Here is an 18,364-nt window from a genome sequence, read left to right as displayed (position 1 = left end):
GAAACATAGGCTGTCAACAGCACATTCAAAAGCGAAGCATGAAACACTGAGTATTACACTTGCTTTTTGTGTTGCATAAAGCTCAAAGTTAACACGAAGGATTTAGGAGAAATGATCTTACTTTTCTTCGTAAGGTGCCAGTGAGTCTATTCCAGGTCACATACAGAAATCTTTCATTAGCCAGCATCTAAGTAATAACATAGGGAGAAAATAGGAGTTACATCCATATATGTCTCCCTGTATATGTATGAACGCAGCAGGGTTTCTTGTTTATGATGCCATTTTGTGTTTGTGTGAAAGTTATAGATGCTACTTCTTCATTTATTTCACTCTTTAAAAGACTTTCTATTAGATGTCCCCTACAAGGTCTACCTTCTTCCTTTCCCACCCCACAAAATTCAGACTGTGTGTGATAATGTTGATAGACTTCTTAGCTCCTAGCCTTTTCCATTCCGCTCTGCCTGAGCATTCCTTTTGTTTGTTTGTTGTTTGGTTGTTTGTTGGTTTTTTTTGGGGGGGGGTGGGTGGGTTTCCACAAAATAAATCCTCTGACTGCTTTGAAGCATCTATGAGGTTGGATTTCTTGACAAAAGAAGGTGAGGAGGGGGAAAGAATTCTTTCTCTTGTGTCCATACATAGCCTCTATTGCCTTAGAAATACATGAACATGTTCTTCATTCTTTGTGATGATTTGAATAATTATGTGCTTGCTGACAATATTCCTCATTCTAGAGATGCTTTTAGTAGCCTGAACATGGTGATAAAAACATCACAGCTATGGGAGATGATGGCTAAGCAGCAAGACTAGAATTGGCTATGTCCCAGCACAGATGAATGGTTTTCCCTCTGAAAAAGGAACAAAACAGTTCACAAAATGCCAGATGTTGGTGGTTCACAGACTAAATAAGCTTGGAAGTATTTTATTTGAACACTGCACTGAAGGGTAGGCAATTGAAAAGTGGGATAGAAAAGGCATCAAGGGTTCAGCAGGAAAATCTGACTCTCCAAGACTGATAACTTGGGCCCAACAAATACTGGAAAGAAAGAAAAACCTACAGCATGTCATTTCATCATTATATCCAGTAAGCAGTATTTGCTACTCTGCCCAGCTCCCTGACTTTGTTTTTGATAAGTTTTTCTGCAGCAAGAAGCTTTTCTTCATTTTCATCCCAAAACAGTCCCATTGACTTTTCTATTTAAATCTCCCCAGTGCCTGTATATTTAAAACACACCAATAATTTGCACTATTTCTTAAAGAAATATCTCAGAGAATAAAATTCTTCCTGCAAAAGTACTTATGCAGATACAACGTATTAGTGTCTTCTTATTCCTGTATCCCGTTTAATGCAGTGAGGCAATAGTTAAGAACAAAGCCTCACCAATAGTTCTACTTAAGATGAAATCACACACCACAGTTGTCAAAGCCCAAAGTTACCTATTTTGCCTTTAAAGAAGGCATAGGTTAGCAGTGGAAACCTGTGGAGCCATACTGTGCACTCACTTGAAAACCAAAAATTAACCAACAGCCACAGCTGTAAAACTGGGCAGGGACAAAACAAGCTTCATTAATGTCTCTCCAGAGCCTTCTCCAGGCTGAACAAGCCCAGCTCTCTCAGCCTGTGTTCACAGGAGGGGTGCTGTAGTTCTCTCCAATCACTTTTGTGGCCCTCCTCTGGATTTGCTCCAATAGGTTCATGTCTTTCCTGATGGCCCAGAGCTGAATGCAGTATTTCTAGTGGGGTCTCACAAGAGCAGAGAGGCAGAATCACCTCCCTCGACCTGCTGGCCACACTCCTTTGGATGCAGCTCAGGATATGGTTGGCTTCTCTGTGCTGTGAGTGCACACTGCTGGCTCATGTCCAGCTTTGCATCTACCCACAGGTCCTTCTCTGTATGGCTGCTTTCAAACCCTGCATCCTCCAGCCTGCATTGACACCTGGTTGCATCAATCCAGGTGTAGGACCTTGCACTTGGCCTTATTGAACTTCCTGAGGGTCACACAAGCCCCTTCCTTGAGCTTGTTCAGAGCCCTCTGAATGGCATCCTGTCTCTCAGTCATGTCAGCCACAACGACCAGCTTGGTGTCAAGTGACTGGCTCTTTCAGTGGCTAAGTAGAAAGAGACCAGATGCTGTGAGGCCTGCCCCAAAAATATCAGCAGAAAAGGAAGCACTCATTTTCCAGATAAAGACCTCTGAAATACAGCTACATGTTCTATGAAGTGAGGTATATAAATTGCTCTACTTCAGTGTCTCTGGTGTACAGTCTCAGAAACACATCATCTTGCTTCCAGCAAGGTAAAACTGCAACAGTTTACAAGTCTGGCAGGGTAGATTTATTAATTTTTGTATACTTTTTCTTGTAAGGACCAATATTATTGTAAGTATTGGTTTTCCTTTTCATGGCAAGACAGACAAGGCACAGGAAGGTGTTTTATAAGGGCTGTACACTTCAACTTGTGAAACAAGATACAAGTTGGTTTTACATGTACAGTTTAAGTTCTGTGTGGAGGAAAAAAGAGATGAAGAAACAAGAGGAGAAAAAAAAACATCTCAGGAGGAATACACATTAAGTCAAAAACAAATAAGGGAAACTTTCCTCTAGAGTTTGGGGACTTTCTAAAATAATTTCCCTTTGCAAATATTAATTTCTTTTGTCTTGGCCTGGCAAGGTACCAGTTTCAAAACTAGGCAGATGTAGACTTCAACACAGTCCCACTGAAACTGAGGTTTTCTACCCTTTCATAGTGTCATGGTTTGAGCATGTTTTGAGGGTGTTTTTGTTCAAGGTTTTTTTCCAGCCAGGTGGAGGAGGGGAGTCCGGGAGGAAGGAGAGACAGGACACCTGACCCAGGCTAGGCAATGAGGTATTCCATACCATAGCACGTGATGCCCAGGATGCATACTGGGAAAGAGAAGGCTGGAGGGATAGAGCTCTGGAAATAAATGGAGGAGGGAGCACATGGTGCTCAGCCAGGCAGGGTGGAGTGAGTTATGGGTCGGTGGCTGGTGGGGTGTTGTATTCTTTTCACTTGCTGTTTGCTGTATCATTATTATTTGTAGTAGTAAATGGCAGTAGGGGTTTTGTGTTATGCCTTAGCAATTAAACCGTTCTTATCTCAATCCGTGGGGGCTACATTCTTTGGATTCTCCTTCCTAACTCTCAGGGAGTTGGGGGACTTGGTTTAAACCACGACACATAGCTGGCAAGGTCCTGTGCAGCAATGCTTGACCTCTATGGACTGCCTTTGGAAAGGGGACATTAGAACACTTCGATCCACTTCGTATCACAAAGTTTGATCCACTGATAATCATACTGTAGTCTGGTTTTAAAGTAAAACTGAAACAAGTTAACAGGACCAAACCTTCAAAACTAATTAAGATGTGCAACTTAGCTATGAAACTTTGAAGTCCCAGCTTCAGTAAAAAATAATCACACATGACAAGTGACACTCATCACTCTCTCCCTTTTGGCATAGCAGGAGGCAAACCCCATAATCCAGTATTCGAGCATCTTGGCTTTGGGATGGACAATGGACACTGCAAAAGATAAGATAGTATGTCCATATTGCCCTGCAGGAAAATGATGTGGAGCAGCACCATTCAATATCTCCAAACAGCTAATTAGTGGCCACTAAGCTACCTCCTGTATCTGCCAAATTAGGGAAAAAAAACTATTCTAAGTTTGCCCTGGCTAGAAAGTTTGATTAAAAATGTTTCCCTGAGGAAAAAAAGAAATATTACTTTGAAGGGAAAAAGAAGTCAAAGTGATGAAAGGTTTTGGTTTGCTGTCAAAAGAAGTTTTTGAGTCACTGGCCATGAAAAATTCTTTAATAAAAAGTCAGGTTTAATGAAGAGATGGGTATTTCAGTTTCAAGATTTACCCTGTTAGGCACATTACTGAGCATAAGCAAGTGCTCTCTTTCACTTTCCCCACCTAAATTACAGTAGAGTTGTTTAACTGCTTGCTTCTGTCACCAAGCAGATATGAAGCATGAAAGCATCCAAGTAAAAGCTGGGTACAAGTGTTAAAAGGCCAAGCTGCATTTGCGAGTAAACTTTGCCAAATTAAGAAATATTGTTTATAAGTATGCTAAAATATAAACTCAGCTTAGTGGGTTTAATAATTATTAATCTTAATGACCCTCCATTGCACTTAGCTGCAGTTTCTCAATGTCTTATGTGCAATAAACAGCTTTTTATAGTACTTTTTTATAGTGGAAAGCTCTTTTTGACACTGACCAAGTAGCTGGTTAATCAGAAGCTTATAACACCATCTCATCACCATGGCTACCTTTTTAATCCTTTTTATTATTGTTTAGCATCCAAAAAAATGCTCTAAGGAAAAAAACGTTATGAGAATCCTCATTCTCAACTTCCAGATCACAAAGTACATATTAGGGACCTTCACAATAGAGTCACTGAAGCACTTTGGTACACAAACAGCAAGAGTTAAATACACATGCTAAATAAGACACCCTGAAATCTCAGAAGATGCATGTGAAGACACGAAACTGTTGGAGATATTCAAGGCCTGCCTGGACAAGTTTCTGTGTGATGTATTCTAGGTTACCCTGCTCTTGCAGGAGGGTTGGACTAGATGATCTTTCGAGGTCCCTTCCAACCCTTGGGATTCTGTGATTCTGTGACACTAAACTGAGGACACCAGCTATGAATAATATCAGACAAATCAACACAAACAGCATGCTACGGAAATCTAAACAATATGTTGAAAAAGATCTACTATGCTATAAGTTAGTGAACTGCACCTCGGCAATTGCTGATGAATCTCCTCTTTAAGAAGCTTATAACCTTTTCAGTGTAATAGTATCAGATAGCTTCCGTATCTCTGTCATAAAATTAATCTTGCAAGGATTATGAAGTTTAAGTGAAAGTTACATACATATTCAGTCTTATAATCAAATAACTGACAGCTTTAATAGTGAGATAACCAAACTGGCAGCAGATGAGAAGCAGCTCAAGAGCTTAAGCTTGCATTCAGTGAGCATTCTGATAGAAGGAAAAAGGAAAATAATTTTACTCTGTATCCATCACATAGGAGGAGGGTTACATCTTGGTAGACAGAGGATATGAGAAACCTCAAAGTGCTCAACAATGTTCCCTAAATGTCAGAGATCCCACCCAGGGAGCCTTCATTGTATTTTGAATATAGTAAGAGTTAGGAGTCTAACTCGTCTATGGGATCTCACCATGGTAAAGCTAAAAATTTGAGCAAAGTTTTTGGAGCTTTCACAGGAGTAACTGTGCTTGAACGTTTGTGGTTACTGCATGGAAGGAAGGTGAAAGGCCTGCCTACATGAATGGCAAGGTTTCTATTGCTACAAAATCAGTCAAGAAGACTCTCTTTACAGCATCCTTCATAGAAGCCAAACCAGTAAAAATAATGTGCCAACATATATATTTAATATATTGAACTACAAGGTCACTTGTAGGATTTTTCTAAAAAGCATAAAGAGGCAGATGGAGACTTTTCCAGCTCAAGTTAAAATAGAGATATCAAAGTTTCTGCATCTGTAAAGTAGTCTCACATTGATAAGATTCAGAAACTGAAGAGTAGAAGCATATCCTCCCTTAACCTAAATATGCCATTTCGATAGCAAATGACCCACAGACACTGTTCATAGGACAGGTGGTGAAAAGATATATAAATGACTGATTGATGTAGTGGCCAAACCTCAAGTTCTTATTCCTAATACAAATTTTGGAAAACAATTGCTGTCTTCACCTGCCTAAAACAGTCAGACTCTTTGGGAGGTACACAATAAAGGATGTGAGGCAAAAAAATAACAAGAAACAATATATTTCAAATAGAAATAAGCAAACAATTATTCACAGTGAGAGTGGCCAAGCACTGGAAGAAGTGCAATGTGAGGCTGTGAGATCTCTGTCTCTAGAGGTATTCAAAACTCAACAGGACAAGGACCTGAGAGACTTAACCTGACTCTGAAACTAGCACTGCTTTGAGCAGGAAGTTGAAGAGATGAGCCCTGGAGGTGCCTTGCAGCCTAAATTCTGATGTTCTGGTCAGTTACATGTCAAGGGAAGTAAAACATCATCCTCAAATTCCATACACAAAAATAGCCCTACTCAGGAGCAGTCTAAGTCACCGACTAATACATGATATCCTGCACAGTTTCTTTCAGTAAACCCTGATGTAGCATTTGTTACAGACCAAAACTTCCAGGAAGAAGAAAATAAGTTACTTAGGAGATCTTAACTGTCTTACAGTTTTGTTGGGTTTTTATTAAAGATCCGTCTCAGAGAAGAAGAAATCGTGATTTACACTGTTCAAAGAAGAAGACATCTGACTTTCCATAACTTGGATGGCATGAACTACTTAAAGTATTCAGAAGAAAACAGTCAGAGATATTCTGTAAGCATGAATGAATGTCTTCACAGTGCATGAGCATATAGTGTTAACCTAATGAGTGTCAGCAGGCACAGCTCCACCAGCCACAACAGAGTCATATGTCATTCACCAAGAGCTGATTTTAGCCTATAGGTTTTAATAGCTCCTCGAGGAGCTGCTGTGGTTGATAGTCCTGACTTCCAAATCCTGAAATCCTCTTCTTATATGGGTTACCAAGTTGTACCTAGGAGTTTTCATTTCTCTGCTTTCAGCTGAAAGGAAGATGCTCTATGCACCTGCTGAAACACTGAGATTTGTGCTGTGACCTGGACATGTCCACACAAGAACAGGAGTACAGAATTTCAAAGTTTATAGCAGTCAGCAATAAAAACACAAATATGCCTATACTGAAATTAAAGTCTCTGCATTATTTTTCATTATCTTCACATTCCTATCTCAGCTTCACATGAAACAGAAAGACCTTTGTAACACAAGTATGAAAAGGAAAGGATCAACACAGGCTCCTTTTTGTTTGATATTGTGGTTGGGGGAGGTGATGGGTGGGATTTTTTGGGAAGGGGAGTTACAAGGACCCTGGCAAATATTGAAATACTTTAAAATTCTGTATTTCACATGCTATTCACTGTTCCAATAACTAGAATGCTCTCCTATGGCGAGTTACTGCATTCCTCTGGGTCTCCCCTCACCTCCCATAAGGATTCTATCAGTCAGAAAGGACTAACCACATTCTTGATGATCACGTTATGCATGTAATTTGCTGTAAACATCACCTTTTAGCCTTGTTGAATGATTTGTTCAGCCATTAATTATTCAGCAGATATTCTGTGCTCTCTCAAAGGATATTCCTTTTCTACAGAGGGTTGTTAGTGTAATTTTTGGTTAAAGTTTGATATTATGAAATTGCACCAAAAACTTAGTTTCCTCCAAAAACCATTAGTTTCTTTTTTGACTGTATAATTTTTTAGGACTAGTCTGATTTCAAAGGCTTAAAATAAAAATTGAACATGGTGGGATCACAGAATAATTTAGGTTAGAACATCACCTAATCCAATTCCCTGCTCAAAGCAGTGATACTTTTGAAATAAGATTGAGTTATTCAATGCCATGTCCAATCAAAGTCTGAGCATCTCCAGGGATTGGGTAGTGTTCATAAGTTCAACCACTATCACAGTGAATAATGTTATTCCATACATCTGGTCAGAATTTAACTTCCTGCAATTTGCAACTGCTGTCACTCATTTTATTTTGCAGCTGCAAGAAGTTTTCCACTCTATCTTCTCCATAACCCACATTTAGATGGCTGGGGATAGCAATTAGTTTCCCCCAACCCTGAGGCCTTCTCCATGCAGAATAAATCCAGTTCCCTCAACATCTCCTCATCTGTGATGTGCCATCTTAATGACCCTCCATTGCACTTAGCTGCAGTTTCTCAATGTCTTTCTTCTACAAGAGGACCCAAACTGTGTGGCATCACAATTGCCAAATAGAGAACTGCTAGCTTTTAATAAGCTTCAGAGTGATCTTAAAGGTCTTCTCCAACCTAGCTGATTCTATGATTCTAAAGGTGACATTGTCATTGCTTGGCTTGTGAAAGTAATAAAGTATCCAGAAAAGGATTCAAAACTCCACGATAAGCCTGCTGCATAGTACTTATGTCCTTTTTATGGGAGAACACCTTTTTTTATGGTAAACACCTTTATTTCTCAAACATTTCTCTAAAGGAAGTCAAGAATCACAGAGCAGACAATAGACTCTCTATGGTGAGTATCATTTGTTATCTTATATAGTAGTATAAGATACAGCACTAGAAATAATAACCACAATGAAACAAAGCTACTTTTCTTTGCTTGTACTTTTTTACTTATTTACTCATACATTTATTTGCTCAGATTTTCATATTTGTGATATCCTGCTAATCTAAGTAATTATGCATCAGAATATGAGAAAATTGGAGCCAGATTGCATTTATCTCTCACTCCATAGTGTTAGCTGAGAGATATTAACCAGCTCTGCCAACTCACTACTAATAATTATATTATTAGTAATTTACTAGTAATCAGTATTCAGTATGTGGCTGGTGCTGCTGGTAACACCACGAAAGAAGTTATTAGCACTTCTGATGCAAGAGATGTGCGATTTTATCAAATATACTACAAGCTGATAGAATTCAATCCCATTTAAGAAGTGAAACAAAACTGAAGAGAGAGAGGGGGTTTACACCAGGTGGTGGGGTTTTTTAATAGGTTAGTTGGGAATTCTGAATTGCCCTCTAAAAAAAAAAAAAAAGAAAAAAAAAGAAAAGAAAAGGAAAAGATTGCCTCTCTGGGCTTATACTCAAGTCTAGCATCATCACAGCATGAAGGAGTGAAAGCGTTGGGGGGAGGTATAGGAACTCCTGTGCATCTGTTCTGTTTCAGTTGGATACCCAGATCCCCTGAAAAATGCCTTTTTGGGGCAAGATCAGGCTGAACGGGGCTTTCAACAGCCTGGTCTAGCGGCAGGTGTCCCTGCCCATGGTAGGAGGGTTGGAACTAAGTGATCTCTCAGGTCCCTTCCATGCTAAGACTGCGTGAAATGGACCCCCCCAGCCGACAGCCTGGCTCTGCCCGAGCCGAGAGCGGGGACATCTCTTGGAGAGGGCAGGTGGTGGATGCTGATCTCCCCGACCCAGCACGACGAGCAGATGCCACCCGCAGCAGGGATTTGTTTTCCTGCTTGCTGCACTCAATACCTCTCTGCGCTCGGGAGGAGATGTAATTTCAGGTAACTGCACAAATCTCTTTCCAGTGGTCCAGCTCCCGACTTTTAAAGCATTCTCCAGCGATTCCTCTTCTCTTGCTACCTAGATCGAGACGGGCACGCATTTAACAATCAGGATCTAAGAAGCAACAGCAGCATACCCCGCCTGCTCGGACCCGGGATCCGCATCCACCCCTGCCCCTCGCCGCTCCTGCTCCCTTCCGGGAGCCCCACAGCTGCAGAGGTCAGTGCATCTTTCCTCTTTCCAAAGCTCTCGGTCCCGTCATGAAGGGGAGGGGAAGGTGTTCTGCTTTTTGGGGAGCATCCCAAAGATACCGGCTCCTCCCGAGGAAGGGAGTCCCGCGGTCCGCCCCGGCCGCCGCGCTCACCGCCCCTCCGCACCTCCTCTGGACACCTCTGTGCGCCGCGCAGGGGAGGCTTCCGGGGCGGACCTCTGGGTTCCCAGGTGAGAGCTATCACCTTGGGGTGGTCATTCTGGGGGAGTCCGAGGCTGGGTGCTGGCCCCGCATAGCGTCCACCGGTCTGGGAGGAGCTGGTAGGGGACCATTTCCAAAGTGGGACCTTCTGCTGCTGGCTGAGCACTTGGTGATCTACTCTTGGTCCTGGCAGGGCAGTGGCAGGCAGCAGATATGGAATCTTGGTAGCTAGATGCAACAGAAGGGGCAGGCTTGACAAGAGCACGGGTCTCACATTTTTTCCCCCACTTCCAAGGCATTCCCAACAGCAGTGGCCTGGCCACCTTCTCCTGTGGCCATGGAAAACTCTTCCCTCCCCAGGACCAATTCCTCATGTGCAGACTGCACTGAGACAGAGGATGGGGGTCTGAATATGTCCACTCCCACACCAAGACCCAGCTTCTGCCTTACAGTGCCAGTCATGTACTTAGTCATATATGCTGTGGGGCTAATAGGCAACACCACTGTCATCTATTTAATCCTCAAAGCCCCAAAGATGAAAATGGTCACCAACATCTTCATCTTCAACCTGATGATGAGCTCTTTGCTTTGGTGCTATCCATGAACATTGCTGACTGCCTGCTCCTGCAGTGGCCATTTAGAGAATTCATGTGCAACCTCATTATCTCCATAGACCAGTACAAGTCCTCCAGCATCTACTTCCTCACTGTCATGAGCATTGACTGCTACCTGGTTGTGGTAGACACCACCAAGTCCAGGAAGATGTCCTACTGCACCTACCAAGCAGCCAAGATAGTGAGCCTCTGAGTCTGGCCTTTTGTCACAGTTATCATCCTGCCCTTCACTGTCTTTGCTAAGATGTACCAGGAGCAGGGGTGCTCCCAGTGTGTCTTCATGTTCCTGCAGCCTGAGAGTGTGTGGCGGAAAGGCTTTTCCATCCCAGTGTCCACCATATGCATCCTCTACACCACCATGCTGTGCAGACTGAGACATGTGCACCTTCATTGCAATGCAAAAGCCCTGGACAAAGCCAAAAAGAAGATGACACTGATGGTGGTTGTCATCCTGCCTGTGTGCCTGTTCTGCTGGGTGCCTTATCACCTTAGCACAGTGTTCCTCTCATAGTCATCTGCTCTTCCCAGGTGACTGCAGCCCAGAGAGTGCTTTCTCTCCAGCCTCCTTCTAACAGCCCACAGGGCTTCAGGCTGTCTCACTACACGAGACACAAACTGGGGACTGGTGGATCCTTCCCTATTGTCCTGTACTCATTTCTTCAGCAGTGCTATCCATCCCTTGTCCTGCTTTTTTTTTATGTTAGTTGGTTTGGGGTTTTTTAAAATCCCTTCTCTCTAATGTGCTTTTTCTCCTATGTTTGCAGCTCACAGAACTGTAGCAGGTCCATTTTCCCTCTTTTAATTGTATTGCTTTGTGAACTAAAGCCACATGACTGTCTTTTTGAAGTCTTCATTATTTATTTGTTTGTTTATTATTTATCTTTATTATTTATAAAGCCGAACAAAGGTGTGTTGTTGAGTTGCTTCATGATTCCTCAGCCTCTTCACATCCACAGGGCCTGTTTAACAAAAGCCTTGCAAACTTAGCAATGTTGAAAAAGGCACCGCTCCAAAGGATGAGTTATTGTCTCATTTAATTTTGCAGGGGACTGAGATAAGGTAGTAAAAATCTGTGATAAAAGGCAAGGGAGACCTCAGTCTGGCTTTAAGGAAGAAAAAGCAAACCCTTAGTAGTGTATAAAATACACAGATGTGGATTTGGACTCACTTGTGTGAAATAGTTTAACAGAGTACTTGGTAGCTGTAGTTTGTAAAATTTGCAGCTTTTGTTTGCATCAGAAGGGGTGTTTACTCTTTCTATTTGCCATATGTTTATGGGCAATCTCTTTCTGGCACATACAGATAGATTATTTCTTTTTGGTCCAGAAAACAGAATTAGAAGGTACTTTCAGAACACATTAGCCTTTAAGGGTTTGAAAAGGACTTGCTGAGACGTGGGGAATATTCTGACTTCTTCCTTACAAACCATAAATCAAATATAGGGTTATTTTTAACAGTCTCTCACGCACTCATACTCTGCTTGCTGCTGAGATTTGTGAGTATTTCTCTTAAGGAGGACAAAGGAAGTAAAAAAAACCTCACTCAAAAGAGTAGGTTAATTTTAGCCGCAGAAGTGGGGAAAGGGCCAATGAAAATTTCACTAGCATTCACATGTCCAAATACTGCATGAGGAGGGTGGGTTTTTTTCCCTCTTTTCTCCTCTTTTAGCCCTCTAAACTGACAAAATGTGGAAGACTGGGAAAATATCTGCAGTCACTTAACATTTCTCATCTTAGTGATCTTCCCTGTTACTCCCTGTAGAAGATGCTAAATCAGTGTAACAAAAATTTGGTTACATAGTTCTCCCTCCATTGAATATAGAGAGATGGAGATATGTGGCTAAAGAATTCTGTTTCCACTTACACACTTACAGGGATAATGAGTTTCGAAAGGTATGTAATGATTAGTGTGTGGAACAGTCTCAGGTTTGCATGTGCCTCCTGAGGGCCCTTGTATCAGGTTCCTTCCCACTGCTACAATCTAAAGCTTGAGGAAACAAAGTTTCTTTTGCTAAATCCTTTTGCTGACTCCAAATAAAACTACTTGCAGATATTAGCAGTTATGCAAACCCTGGTACATCATAGTGCCATATAGCTGAGGTTGATGATTAAATCTTCTCTCCTTATAAGCCATTAATGTTCTCTGAGACAGTCAGTGCTAATTTCAACACCCAGTCTAGCTGTCACAGAAATGACATGGATTCTGTTGGGGAACAACAGTGTCTAATTCTGCTTCATTTGAGGCTGTGTGATTGACTTCTGTCAGACACAGATGCTGGCCTTTTAAAAAGCAAGCCCAAAAGGTGTTGAGAACCCATTTCCACACCACGTATAAAAGTGTGCTACAAGGGCACTGTCTCTCACTTCATCTTTCTGCCTGAAACAATGGGTAATTAAGCTTATCCAGCAGCTGCCTGCTGTTTCAGCTGGTGAATAAGCTTTCGATTGTAAATTGCAATGATGCTTCTCCTTGGTCAGTCACTTGCTGTGGAGAAATATGTTACTCTGTATGGTCCAAGTAGCAAAACCTGTCTTCCTTGAAGATACTAATCTGTATGCACACACCACCTCTCTTGTATCCTTAAGCTATCATGTCCACAACAACATTATGTGCATAAAAAATGCATACAGTTTTAAAAGTAAATCATTATTCTCAGAAAAGACATTTTCAATATCTCTGTGCTCTTGCTGGTTGTTGACCCTTCTCTGGAGACTATGGAATGCCAGAGAAATATGGTTCTCTGTCAGTCACCTTAAGAAGTGGCACAGATTTGAGCATTGCTCATGATAGTGACCACCTGAACATTTTGTCTCATCACCTGTCAGGGTTCCTATTTACCCCAGAAATGTTACTGGCACTTGAGTAGCTCTACTGTGGCTCCTGCAAAATGTAGCCTGTATCTGTACATCAAGTGTATCTCTGAGACGCTCAACTGATATTATCAGTAGGTTACAAGAACCATCTGACTTGCATTTCATTTTTATCTAGTTTCAAATACCAAAACTGCAACTCTTCCTGAACCATATAACCTGGTTCAAGATTTAAACAAACAAGCAAAAAACTTTCTGATTGAAATCAGTGTGAAGAGATTTATTCAAAACCTTCCTATCTTTTAAGAAGCAGGAAAGTGTTTTAAAGTATGCTTTTCATCATATTCAGTACCTTATCCCTTTGTCTTCCGTACTGAATTCCTGTTGTCCATAGGGGAATGTATAAGAAGAGCTGCTGATGTAAAGTGGGAGTACTCAGTGTATTAGCACTTACACTGGTAACTGGCAGCCCACACATGGAAATTGAGAAAAGAAACTAACAAGTACAGTCAATAAAACTAATCAGGTACAACCTCTAAAGTGAGACAGCAGAAAAACATAGCCCACTTTAAACTATGGAAAGTTCAAAGTAGCAATAAAAGTAATAGAGCAGCACACACAGCAAAGCATAGTGAAAAAGGGAAGATATGTGCAATGCAAGCAAGTGATTGCACATATGTGATCAGTAGTTGAGAACATCTAGCATCACTAAGTTCCTTTGCATCCTTTTCATCCAGATGGATAAGATAAAGGGAACCCTCAGTGAATCACTGTCACCCAGCCCTGCAGGTGTCAGGTGAAATGCAACAAGTCACTTCACATCCAGATGGTTTAGTCAGCAGCATGAGCTTGCCTTTCATCTGCAAGGTACTTGAAGTAGTCTTGAGACCCATAGGCTTGGTATTGTGTAGTCTTTCACTAGAACTGGTATGACTGTGAGAAAGCCTCATAAGCTAAGACAGGAGAGGATGTCATCTTTTCTGTATAAGTATTCAGCTCCCCTCCACCCCTCTCCCAACACCATTAAACAGAAACAGGCCTCCAGCTTGTTGTAGGCTGTCAGCACCAAATTTCCTCAACACCTTGGCTTCTGACACATATGCATTGCTTTTCATTAATATCAGCCTACAGTCTTTATGTAGCAAGCTGTAGAGACCCAGAGAGTAATACTGTGTGATTGTCAAGTATCCATTTACCTAAAAGACCTGAGTGCATGTGTCTCTGTGGCTGAGGCACATTCTGGGAGCTCTGGACACTGAAAACCAGATATTTCTTCAGGCCCCTGAGTTCTCTATAAATTGTTATAAAAATCACTCTGCATATTTTCCCAGCAGCAGCACAATTTTCCCAGCCAAGCACCCCAAACCTCTAGCTCACCACTGACCCCTGCTCTCTTTTGGGCTCCCTCAGCAGACTGCTGTGACACCACAGGATGTAGGCAAGTTTCTCCCTCAGCTCAGGCAAGGCATTTTAATCCATATGGGCTTTTGCACCACCTCTAGCCCTGAAAGCTGACATAATGGATGAGGTACATCATGCTATTTTTCATGTTCCAGATATGCTGCAGCACCAGATAGCCAAAACAGCACTCAAAATAACCATCTCCTCTGTCATCTCTGCATCAGTTACCCATTAAGCTTTGCACCTCTATCAGCCGTATTTTACTGGCTTTCAAGCATCTCTACAATTATTTGTTCCACTGCATGAAGCTGCCCTGAAGTCATGAGCAGCACATCAACAGGAAGCAGGCAGATGTAAGGGGAGCATGCAGCATCAGAGAAGACTCTTATGATAACAGGCTAAAGTGATCCCTGCACTTGGGTCTAGGAAAAGAGATCCTGAGTTCTGTCTATATTAACATAAAGCAAAATATGAACAGATATGCTCTTATGGCTGGTGTTATGTGCCCAGAGTCAGTGCTGAGTGTGTTTCAGAAGTTTCTAACCTGGACTTGCTGCAGTCTGACTGCACAGATGCATTAACAGTTGCAACACATTGCATGTTGCATGTGCTGCTTTAATTTCACCCAAAAGGACTTCAGCTAGAACATTTGTAGGCTGCTTTGCAGAATGGACCAAATGGTAGTAGGGGGGAATGGTCAGAAAATTCACTTCAGAAACACTTTCCTGGCTAACTGAGGTGCTGACATGCATATGTCCCCATAGCATCACAAAATTTCACAATCCATGTTCAAGAAGTTCCCATTCTGAGCAGTACTAGGAAAACTAGGATCTGCCCCCTAGTTCCTAGTTCTGAATAGCTGATAACAAGCCAAACACAAATCCTAACAGCATGTATGCTGATTATAACGTGTAACTATGTAGTACTCAATAGGAGATGAAATGTCATGCAGTTCTTTCCTGACTTTGTTACTGCTCAGGCTGCCTGTCACTAGTATAACAAGCTAAAGTCTTGAAAACACTCTCCATGCACGCTACTATAACACACACAGATTTCTGGTCCCTGTAGTACATCTGGATGGCTCCCTTCAGATGTCTTTTGTTGGGTATATCTGGCAAGGAAAAGTCCATCCACAGAAACAAGCATTTTATTTCATTAAATAATGTGAAATAGAATCATAGAATCGTAGAATAGTTGGGGTTGGAAAGGACCTTAAGATCATCCAGTTCCAACCCCCTGCCATGGGCAGGGACACCCCACACTAAGCCATGTCACCCAAGGCTCTTTCCAACCTGGCCTTGAACACCACCAGGGATGGAGCATTCACAACTTCCTTGGGAAACCCATTCCAGTGCCTCACCATACTCATAGTAAAGAATTACTTCCTTACATCCAAACTGAACTTCCCCTGTTTAAGTTTTAACCTGTCACCCCTTGTCCTGTCACCACAATCCCTGATGAAGAGTCCCTCTCTATAGATTGACCCTGGAAGCTAAACTAAACCCATTTAAAATATTTTCCTTATTCTTAGAAGTCTCTAATTTCTTTTCTTTCTCTCCTAAGAATGTTACCATTTTCTGCTCCTTTTAATCAACTAAAAGATTTTTTCTACTAAAACTTCTAAGAGCAAAATCTTCCACAGTTTTCTTGTACTTAGTTAAACTAGGTATTCCCGTTTCTAAAGCAGAGTAATACCTGATTTTAGGTCCAATATTTTTAAAAAGATCTTGGTGATAGAGACTTCCTCTTAAATGAAGAATGCACTGAGTTTTGTTTAGTTATAATTGAGCAGATGGAGTTTTCCTCAATGAGTTCAGAAATTCTGGAATTGCCAGAGCCTGGAAATACATAAAAATGCATTTTCCAGAGACCATTCCCATGGAAATTCAGCAATTATTTCAGCTAGATAAATAATCCAACAGAATAGCAGACAATCTCTTCAAAATAAAACATACTTGAATTAATTGCCGATTAATCAAACCGCAATGTTCCTCCAGTGTAGTCAGCACATGAAGTAGAAGTTTACAGGCCAAAATTTAACAGTTCAACATTTGATCCAATATTGCCATTGTTGTCTACCACACATAGCACAACATGCAGCTGGCAAACCCTCTGTATGTTCATATATGCATGGTAGACAAGTTTACATTAAAAAAACCAGATGACTGTTATTGGTTTTGCTCATTCTGGTAAGCAGCTGCTTACATAAGCAGCCCAATCATGCCAAGGAAATTATTCCTTAATTAACCCTGTTGAGGGTTAATTGCTCACTGATAGAAGTAAAGATCCCACAGACCAGCCCATTCCAGTAACAGTGGTCTGTAGCCACCTCAACTTACCTGGCCTCTTTCTGTTTCAAAGTAGTTGCATTATGGACAATAGAGAAAGTGTTAATAACTGTGCTGCTTCATCAATGTAAAGCTTGATTGTAACGGAATGCAACCCTATGTATTTGTGTCTCGAGTGAGAGAAAACCAATTTCTTTTTTCTGCATTAGAAAATTAAAAAAAAATATGTTGTATATATTTGTCTTTTCCCCCATCTTCTTCCATAGCCATTTTTAGAAAGCATGACAAAACAACACAATCAAACTCGTCGCTAAAACTATGCAATTTGAGGCTCCCCAAGTGCTTCAAAACATTTTTCTGCTTGCAAAACCTTTATACCACCAGAGGGAGTTCAAAGACAGCTTATTCAGAGAATGTACTCTGGAAAGTTTCTGCTGTCGTGCCAGAGACGGAGAACACATTTTGTATGTAAGATGTCTTTTCTTGAAATGGAAGTAGGGTATTAAGATAGCTGGAAGAAAGGTATAATATATTTACATGTATGTATTCATAAAAATAGTTGAGGTCAGAATTTCCTAAAGGTGTGATCCCAAAGCTGTTTGTCACTCTTCTGTTTCTTCATAAGTATCCTCTTTGAATATATAGTACTCTTAAACACCAAGAGGCATGATGTCTGGATGCAGCTGACTACACATCTCCTCCTGCACAATTCCACTTCCAGTCAATCAGATCCCAGTGGAGGGACTGGTATGAGGCACACTGGGCAGGTATCAGTGACACAAAGAAAAGGCAGTGCAACAGGAAGAGGTCACCTTTCCTCCTCACCATTCCACAAGCCCTTGGGAGCCCAACCTGGCTCTGGACAAGGATTTGGTTATCTCTATATTGTGCTTCTTGCTGTTTTCATGAGCTGGATTTTATTCCATTGTTTCCCTTTCTCCTGTTGTCCTGGATTCAGCAGTAGAGGTCATTTTTCTCCTTCTTAGTATCTGGTGCAATGCTGTGTAGAAAAATGACCGCTACTGCTGAACCCATGACACCTGTCTCTGCCTTCTATTATCCCCAGACTTCCCCTCCTTCCAGCTTTCAGTCCCTAGATGGCACTGATTCCTCACTGACAAGACGTTCCTATCCTAACCCGGATAAAACATGCTCCCGAGAGCTAATTCGGAAGCTGGTTTATAGGATATACCGAAACTGATACAAATTAGCCAGGGGGAATAAGAAAACACTGATATTTTAATTGCAAACTGTATACAAAATGGCACGAATCCATATGTGTTTAAAAATGTTGGAGATAGTACTTTTTAACAGTATGAAAGCTTGAGCAAAGTCTGCTAAAATGCTAAAGTAGTTGAGTTTAAATTTAGGTTAAATTTCCTTTTTGCTCCCAAATTTAAATTCTCAATTCAGACACTAAGCAGATCAGTAAGGCAAGAGATTCTCAATTAAAAGTCTCAACTCCTTAAAGGAAAACAGTGGGTTTCGTTAGAGGGAACATGTCTAATTTTATATTCTTTATTTCTTCTTAAAGCGTATATTTGGAGAAAAGTCTGTACGTTTCTAATAAACAGCAGAAAACTGGGGAGCTGCAAGGACTACAATGGGCTTGGATGCAGCTAGTATAATTTTAATATATGAATAACCAACAATGTAATCTGTCCTCATGAATTATTACAGGCTCAGA

General features: G+C 41.3%; 1 protein-coding gene across 1 annotated transcript; it reads left to right on the top strand.

The window, feature by feature from the left end:
- Positions 1–9,901: 9,901 nt before the first annotated feature.
- NPBWR1 (neuropeptides B and W receptor 1) lies at positions 9,902–13,166 on the top strand. The gene is given in 3 exon segments (XM_013129891.2): positions 9,902–10,133; positions 10,136–10,676; positions 13,091–13,166. Coding segments are annotated over 3 exon segments (849 nt in total).
- The last annotated feature ends 5,198 nt before the right edge of the window (positions 13,167–18,364 follow it).

The sequence above is a fragment of the Melopsittacus undulatus genome, chromosome 1 (genome assembly GCF_012275295.1).
Source record: "Melopsittacus undulatus isolate bMelUnd1 chromosome 1, bMelUnd1.mat.Z, whole genome shotgun sequence".
Classification (NCBI taxonomy): Eukaryota; Metazoa; Chordata; class Aves; order Psittaciformes; family Psittaculidae; genus Melopsittacus; species Melopsittacus undulatus.
This window is presented reverse-complemented; position numbering and strand designations above follow the sequence as displayed.